The 9,596-nt window shown below is 37.6% G+C and overlaps 1 protein-coding gene across 2 annotated transcripts in view; it reads left to right on the forward strand.

Annotated features, from left to right (window-relative positions):
- The window catches only part of Eogt (EGF-domain O-GlcNAc transferase), an 82,911-nt gene extending 79,021 nt beyond the window's left edge, over positions 1-3,890 (forward strand). For both annotated transcript variants that reach the window (XM_071660883.1, XM_071660884.1), the window contains 2 exons: positions 1,281-1,383; positions 3,159-3,890. In XM_071660883.1, the coding sequence (XP_071516984.1) occupies positions 1,281-1,383; positions 3,159-3,326 (271 nt within the window). In that variant the 3' untranslated portion in view covers positions 3,327-3,890. The remainder of the gene's footprint in view (positions 1-1,280; positions 1,384-3,158) is intronic.
- The last annotated feature ends 5,706 nt before the right edge of the window (positions 3,891-9,596 follow it).

Here is a 9,596-nt window from a genome sequence, read left to right on the forward strand (position 1 = left end):
CCCTCCTGATATACCTACCTACTACTTCTTCATGCTTTTACCTCCCACCCAATGCTCCTATCATTTTGCCAAAAGGCAGGGCTAGTGCATATATCACAGGAAAATATAGTTACCTGAAAAGGGGTGTGTGAGTTACGCTTTGTCAAGTGTTATGCATCACGGAGAGATGCCTGCAGTATGTGTGTGATTGGGGCAAAAAGAAGGCAGCTATTTGGGCCATAAGAGTGCAACATGACAACCTTTGAATTGTTGACTCAATACTTAGACATTACTAATTGTCTCAATACTTGGGTAAGTATTACCGATAATATACTCTTTGGTCACTGGCTGCCTACCATATACTATGAACAGGATTTTCTGATGCAGATGCTGTGTACTGCTAACACAATGTAGGATGTTGATACGCATAAGTTTTTACTCCAAATATTGTAATTTTTCTTCATAATTGATCCCTGTTTCTCACATTCATGAGGTAATGGCTGGAGCAGACAAAGAAAGGCTGCATCAAGTCACACCCATTCTCTATCTGTCATGTGTAATGCATTGAAACCACGGCTCCCTTTCAATGACTGGGGCCCATAGACATTTTCATGGTTTACCCCAGATGCTTCACATGCCTTGGTTCAGTCCACTGACAGCATGTCGACCATAGTATACCATATTGTTCTACTTCACTCCATCCCTTGCATGCCTTTTACCCTCTTGCCTGCTCTTGTTCCCTTCACTTCTTACTTACATACATCCTCTTTGTCAGCCTTAATTCACTCATTCTCTCTATATGTCCACCCTCTTCAGCTCCCTCAACCACTCTTTTTATTACCACACCTCTCTTACCCTTACTTTATTTCATGGAATTTGATGGTAAGAGATAGATAGAATTTATTTTTGATTTGTATTTTGGTGCAAAAGGAATAGCATGTAAGCCTTGTATAGATATACATACATGACAATGAAGTAAAAAGTAAATGAGATCTTTTTTTAAACGAAGCCTTATATGTTTATATTGATCAAAAATGCATTTTCATTAAGTTCATGTTAGCACTTTTATGTTCTGAAGTGAAAAATGTGAACATTTTCTTTTATGAGTATTTAATTGAAAATATGTAAGTACCTAATTATAAAAGGCAGTTTTAAGAAAACAATACAGTTGCTTTAGCAGCTTGGTCAAGGGCAGCAAAAAACTGTTGGACTGTAGATTTTAATGTAGATTATGAAGTTTGGTGCATAATAGATAAGTAGAAATTTGTCTGTAACCTAATGATGAGCAACACAAATTTCAGTTACAATTGTGGTGATCCAAACTGTTATAAGGATTTAGCACGGCTTCGAGGGATCAAGTACATAACATGGGAAGATAACACCAAGTTAACGCCGGAAGATGAGGTAATGTTCAGGTGTTTACCTTCAGGATAAGCAGAGTGATAATCTATATGATTGATGTACTAACTTAGTAAGTTGTATTGCAAAAATAACTTAAAAGTAGGCAGGGGTATGAAGGTTAGAAATGCTGAATAGTTTAAGAAATGATAAATCAGTTGTGCTGAAGGAGGTAGCAGGATTGCAAAAACACTCAGGAGGGTAGCTATTCATGCAGTAGAATCAGTGATGATACGGGACATACCAGCAAGTACAAACAGCAGTAGAGCATTAGATACCTTCAAGATTGCATGGGATTTTGGGACTTGACAGTGTCGTGTTTCAGTACATTGCATGTGATGACTAGAGACGACATATTCAAATGAACCAGCTGTTTGTATCTGATGCTACCTTGCTAAAGCAGGAAAGTCAGTAATTTGAAATAAAAGAAGAATGTATTGTGGCACCTATATTGTGAATCTTTTAGATTTTGTTTTCTATTTTTTGTGTATTATGCACTGGTGGACATAGAGCTAATGTGAGATTCTCTGCCAGCCACCTCTTTCAAGTGGTGTAAAACCATTGCCAATTATCACAGGAACAGTAATGTTTCTTGCTGTCCCGTCTTTTTAATTTGATAAACACTTAACTAACTGGGCATGTGTGATTTTGGAAGCTTTATATATATGGCCCTCACCCCATGGAACTGGGAATGGAATTACTTATGCTATGTATTGAACACTGATACAAAGACATTAGAGTACCTAATCAAGAGATGTTTCAGAAACAAGAAAAGAAAATACAAAACCATGTTGTATAGATTTTTATTGTAATTGTTAAAAAAAAGTGTTTGACTGGCCTGAGTTTGGTAATGGTCTGAACCTAGAAACTTGGCTGTTGAAATCATGCAAGATTAAACCCATGCAGAGTGAATTCATAAAAATTGAGGGAAAAGTGTACACATGATTCTTGTCCCTAGATTAATCAGAACACCCCTGCACTAAAACAAACAAGGACACCAAAGATCATGATACTGTGTATGCTGCTTCTCTCTCCTTGCTTAAGTCATTAAGCTTTGGTCAGAGCTGTCACTTGGGGTAAGGCATAGTGTATAACTTTAACCCCTATTAAATTGTACATATTTTAGTTTTTTTTTTTTATGCTTGCCATATCCCATGTAAGTTAGCATCAAGAATAGATGACTGAGTCTCTAGAGGGAAAAATCCTTTCATGGCTCTGTGCTCAGTTCCTTCTTTTGGAAAGTTATACAGGAGGATTTCCAGCCACGCACTCCTACTTATCATAGTCGTCTTCTATAACACATGGGGAATACAAGGGCAGTCAGTATTCTTTCTGCCCTATTTTCAGGGAGAGTAATTCACTGATATGCTAACAATATCATACAAGATCTAGCTGGAAATGGAGTTTGTTGTGGGAAATTTGAAAGGAAAGTTAACAGAGATTATCAAAGATGGTGACACTGCTTGTGAGTGAGTGTAAAACAAATTAGGTACTGTGGGGAAGTATATCACCCAAGAATTTCTTGCAAGGAATGGCAGGGGAGGGCTGGAAATCTGTATTAACTTTCCGAATGGGACGGAAGCAGCTAAGCAAGAATTTTCCTGGAAGGCTTTGTCATTGTTCATGGGGCTTCTTTACTGATATAGGAAGAGGCTTGTAGGTTTGAAAAAAAGAAGAATGATTTGATAGCAGTTTAGGTTTGTTGACCTAAAGTAGGAGAAATGAATATATTCTTATTCAAAAAGTATTGACAGTAAAATGATATCTGTGTTTTCTTACAGGGAAATCACCCAGAAGTGGGAGCACATGAGAAATTCACAAATTATCAGTTTGATGTAATGGAATTCATGAGACTGATGCAGATAGCAGTGGCACATGTAAAGAACCAAAGAGGTTGGCAAAACTTACAAGACGAGCTTAAAGCTGCCCTGAAGCATGAAGAGTTGTGAATATTGGTTAATTTCTACAAGTGTTATAGGTTGTGATTTGCTGTTAGAAAACCAAAGCATCTAATACAGTTCCATGTTATATTGTGCAGAGTTCTATATAGGTGCTATCAGTCAGTGACCTGAATTTCCTGTATTATATGATGCTCTTTACTTATAAGTGATAAATGCCATCACCTTGGATGCATTTGAACCTAAAATCACCTGGAAAATCCTGATGATAGTGAAACAGTTGACAAACATTCTCACTATAGTCATTTACTGGTGAGTTGCAGTATAGATGTTGCAACTTAACTCTTGTCACCAACATATTATAGCCGCCCATCTCAAACCCTTCAAATCTGGTAACTAACCAGAATATCTGTGCCAGCATCATATCACAGCTATGGATATCTCTCTCCTCCAAGCTTTAATGAGTAGTAGATTTAGGGCTGTCCCCAGTTTCTTATACGTAGGAGAAGTTAAACATAATCTGATTTATTTGTTATTCATATAGCTCAGGGAGCCTTATTTTCTGTGAATGGAAGATTGCTTATATGATATATATATATATATATATATATATATATATATATATATATATATATATATATATATATATATTATATATATATATATATATTTTTTTTTTTTTTTTTTTTTTTTTCCAAAAGAAGGAACAGAGAAGGGGGCCAGGTGAGGGTATTCCCTCAAAGGCCCAGTCCTCTGTTCTTAACGCTACCTCGCTGTCGCGGGAAATGGCGAATAGTATGAAAAAAAAAAAAAAAAATATATGTGTATATATATATATATATATGTATATATATATATATATATATATATATTATCCCTGGGGATAGGGGAGCAAGAATACTTCCCACGTATTCCCTGCGTGTCGTAGAAGGCGACTAAAAGGGGAGGGAGCGGGGGGCTGGAAATCCTCCCTTCTCGTTTTTTTTTAATTTTCCAAAAGAAGGAACAGAGAATTGGGCCAGGTGAGGGTAGTCCCTCAAAGGCCCAGTCATCTGTTCTTAACGCTACCTCGCTAATGCGGGAAATGGCGAATAGTTTAAAAGAAAAAAAAAAATATATATATATATATAAATTATGATCATTTAAGCTGGCATGTTCTGAGGTAGTTTTAATCTTGTTTTTCTTCAGACCTCAAGTTAATTCATGGTTGCCACACTAGTAGTGGTGATCATTTAAGCTTACTACTGAACATTCAGCTTCATCACAGTTTAATGTCACTTCACAAGTTTATCAGGTTGGGAAGAATTCTTAGACACTCAGTCCTTCACACATGTGATTCAATATGTAAATTCCAAACTATAGAGTTGTGGCAAGAAATTTGCATTATTTATTTTGTTAGCTTTTCTTGCTGTTGCTGCTGGCTAGCCCCAAGGTTTGTTTGTATGAAATAGTGGAAAGAATTTTTAGCAAGGTCATACTGGTTGAGTATCCTGTATCTGAAATGCATGGGACCAGAAGTGTTTTGGATTTTGGAATATTTGCACATGCCTAATGTAAAGAGATATCTTTGGGAAGGGACCCTAGCCTAAACACAGAATTCATCTATGTTTCATATACATTGTATGCACATAATCTGAAGGTAATTTACACCAATATTTTTTTATAATTTTGCACATAAAACAGAGTTTGTGTAACACTGAACAATCTGTTTGGCATCACCTTTATTCTTGACTCTGAAGCTATATGCTACTGATAGGTAATCAGTTTCTTACACTTATTCACACATAAGTACTTAACAGTAAAGAATATGAAATGCCAGTAATACAATGGAAAAATTATGTGTTTAGGGTAACTAAGTGGCACAGTAGCATCTACAGAATACCTGTGTCAGCTGTTAAACAATAGCAACAATAAACAACTGCAGGTTTTCAGTTTCCACCTATGATGCTGTGTTTTGATTTAAAAGTTTACAGTACACTGTATTTTATTTTTTAGGTTTTATTTGAGATATAAAAACAAAAGCATTTGATTTACAACAATTACAGGTAATTAAATGTAATGAAAACTAACTGTGAGAAAAATTTCAGTGCCTCATGTTGCTGGTCATATTATGCTCAAATGTGGCATTGCATTTTAGGTGGAGATAAAATTCAGATTTCACCTGAAAATAATGTTTTGCACTTATTAAAAAACTTGACCTCGTCTTACAAAAGAAGATAAATGTAGCAACAAATACTAGAACTACATATAGCCTGAGAAACTTGAGGGGGAAGGTACATTACTGTTGACATCATCCTGAAAAGGAACATCAGACGTTGAGGGATCTGGCAGTTTGTCCTTCAGAGATGAGGAGGCATTCTGCTGGAAGGCTTTTTCAGATATTTCCTTCAGAGTCATTTGCCTCATCAATAGTGGTTTTTGTCTTAGAAGCCTCTCTTTGATTTTATAAACTGACATGATTTCTGGTTCTGTTATGAATACACACTGCTCTAGTCCTTCAAGAAGTCCATCATACATTTTCATCATGTGTACAGGCACTTTTTCTACATTTTAACAAAGTCATCTTCATAGCCTGCAGTATCATGATCACTTTGATTCAGAGCCATTTCAGCTATTTCACTAACAGTGACTGAATGAACAACTGGAGCCTTATTTTATTTATCTAGTTTGCTTTGTTGCTGTCTCCTGCGTTAGCGAGGTAGCGCAAGGAAACAGACGAAAGAATGGCCCAACCCACCCACACATGAGGGGGAGGGGGATGTTATTCCATGTGTGGCGAGGTGGCGATGGGAATAAATAAAGGCAGACAGTATGAATTATGTACATGTGTATATATGTATATGTCTGTGTGTGTATATATATGTGTACATTGAGATGTATAGGTATGTATATTTGAGTGTGTGGACGTGTATGTATATACATGTGTATGGGGATGGGTTTGGCCATTTCTTTCGTCTGTTTCCTTGCGCTTCCTCGCAAACGCGGGAGACAGTGACAAAGCAAAATATTTATTTTTTATTATACTTTGTCGCTGTCTCCCGCGTTTGCGAGGTAGCGCAAGGAAACAGACGAAAGAAATGGCCCAACCCACCCCCATACACATGTATATACATACGTCCACACACGCAAATATACACACATACACAGCTTTCCATGGTTTACCCCAGCCGCTTCACATGCCTTGATTCAATCCACTGACAGCACGTCAACCCCGGTATACCACATCGCTCCAATTCACTCTATTCCTTGCCCTCCTTTCACCCTCCTGCATGTTCAGGCCCCGATCACACAAAATCTTTTTCACTCCATCTTTCCACCTCCAATTTGGTCTCCCTCTTCTCCTCGTTCCCTCCACCTCCGACACATATATCCTCTTGGTCAATCTTTCCTCACTCATTCTCTCCATGTGCCCAAACCACTTCAAAACACCCTCTTCTGCTCTCTCAACCACGCTCTTTTTATTTCCACACATCTCTCTTACCCTTACGTTACTCACTCGATCAAACCACCTCACACCACACATTGTCCTCAAACATCTCATTTCCAGCACATCCATCCTCCTGCGCACTACTCTATCCATAGCCCACGCCTCGCAACCATACAACATTGTTGGAACCACTGTTCCTTCAAACATACCCATACAAAGCAAAATAAATAAATAAATATCCACACACGCAAATATACATACCTATACATCTCAATGTATACATATATATATACACACACAGACATATACATATATACATATGTATGTAATTCATACTGTCTGCCTTTATTTATTCCCATCACCACCTCGCCACACATGGAATAACAACCCCTCCCCCCTCATGTGTGCCAGGTAGCACTATGAAAAGACAACAAAGGCCCCATTCATTCACACTCAGTCTCTAGCTGTCATGTAATAATGCACCAAAACCACAGCTCCCTTTCCACATCCAGGCCCCACAGATGCCCTGGTTCAATTCGTTGACAGCATGTCGACCCCGGTATACCACATCGTTCCAATTCACTCTATTCCTTGCACGCCTTTCACCCTCTGCTACAATTGTGGTGATCCAAACTGTTATAAGGATTTAGCACGGCTTCGAGGGATCAAGTACATAACATGGGAAGATAACACCAAGTTAACGCCGGAAGATGAGGTAATGTTCAGGTGTTTACCTTCAGGATAAGCAGAGTGATAATCTATATGATTGATGTACTAACTTAGTAAGTTGTATTGCAAAAATAACTTAAAAGTAGGCAGGGGTATGAAGGTTAGAAATGCTGAATAGTTTAAGAAATGATAAATCAGTTGTGCTGAAGGAGGTAGCAGGATTGCAAAAACACTCAGGAGGGTAGCTATTCATGCAGTAGAATCAGTGATGATACGGGACATACCAGCAAGTACAAACAGCAGTAGAGCATTAGATACCTTCAAGATTGCATGGGATTTTGGGACTTGACAGTGTCGTGTTTCAGTACATTGCATGTGATGACTAGAGACGACATATTCAAATGAACCAGCTGTTTGTATCTGATGCTACCTTGCTAAAGCAGGAAAGTCAGTAATTTGAAATAAAAGAAGAATGTATTGTGGCACCTATATTGTGAATCTTTTAGATTTTGTTTTCTATTTTTTGTGTATTATGCACTGGTGGACATAGAGCTAATGTGAGATTCTCTGCCAGCCACCTCTTTCAAGTGGTGTAAAACCATTGCCAATTATCACAGGAACAGTAATGTTTCTTGCTGTCCCGTCTTTTTAATTTGATAAACACTTAACTAACTGGGCATGTGTGATTTTGGAAGCTTTATATATATGGCCCTCACCCCATGGAACTGGGAATGGAATTACTTATGCTATGTATTGAACACTGATACAAAGACATTAGAGTACCTAATCAAGAGATGTTTCAGAAATAAGAAAAGAAAATACAAAGCCATGTTGTATAGATTTTTATTGTAATTGTTAAAAAAAAGTGTTTGACTGGCCTGAGTTTGGTAATGGTCTGAACCTAGAAACTTGGCTGTTGAAATCATGCAAGATTAAACCCATGCAGAGTGAATTCATAAAAATTGAGGGAAAAGTGTACACATGATTCTTGTCCCTAGATTAATCAGAACACCCCTGCACTAAAACAAACAAGGACACCAAAGATCATGATACTGTGTATGCTGCTTCTCTCTCCTTGCTTAAGTCATTAAGCTTTGGTCAGAGCTGTCACTTGGGGTAAGGCATAGTGTATAACTTTAACCCCTATTAAATTGTACATATTTTAGTTTTTTTTTTTTTTATGCTTGCCATATCCCATGTAAGTTAGCATCAAGAATAGATGACTGAGTCTCTAGAGGGAAAAATCCTTTCATGGCTCTGTGCTCAGTTCCTTCTTTTGGAAAGTTATACAGGAGGATTTCCAGCCACGCACTCCTACTTATCATAGTCGTCTTCTATAACACATGGGGAATACAAGGGCAGTCAGTATTCTTTCTGCCCTATTTTCAGGGAGAGTAATTCACTGATATGCTAACAATATCATACAAGATCTAGCTGGAAATGGAGTTTGTTGTGGGAAATTTGAAAGGAAAGTTAACAGAGATTATCAAAGATGGTGACACTGCTTGTGAGTGAGTGTAAAACAAATTAGGTACTGTGGGGAAGTATATCACCCAAGAATTTCTTGCAAGGAATGGCAGGGGAGGGCTGGAAATCTGTATTAACTTTCCGAATGGGACGGAAGCAGCTAAGCAAGAATTTTCCTGGAAGGCTTTGTCATTGTTCATGGGGCTTCTTTACTGATATAGGAAGAGGCTTGTAGGTTTGAAAAAAAGAAGAATGATTTGATAGCAGTTTAGGTTTGTTGACCTAAAGTAGGAGAAATGAATATATTCTTATTCAAAAAGTATTGACAGTAAAATGATATCTGTGTTTTCTTACAGGGAAATCACCCAGAAGTGGGAGCACATGAGAAATTCACAAATTATCAGTTTGATGTAATGGAATTCATGAGACTGATGCAGATAGCAGTGGCACATGTAAAGAACCAAAGAGGTTGGCAAAACTTACAAGACGAGCTTAAAGCTGCCCTGAAGCATGAAGAGTTGTGAATATTGGTTAATTTCTACAAGTGTTATAGGTTGTGATTTGCTGTTAGAAAACCAAAGCATCTAATACAGTTCCATGTTATATTGTGCAGAGTTCTATATAGGTGCTATCAGTCAGTGACCTGAATTTCCTGTATTATATGATGCTCTTTACTTATAAGTGATAAATGCCATCACCTTGGATGCATTTGAACCTAAAATCACCTGGAAAATCCTGATGATAGTGAAACAGTTGAC

Source organism: Panulirus ornatus, chromosome 73, assembly GCF_036320965.1.
Source record: "Panulirus ornatus isolate Po-2019 chromosome 73, ASM3632096v1, whole genome shotgun sequence".
Taxonomy (NCBI): Eukaryota; Metazoa; Arthropoda; class Malacostraca; order Decapoda; family Palinuridae; genus Panulirus; species Panulirus ornatus.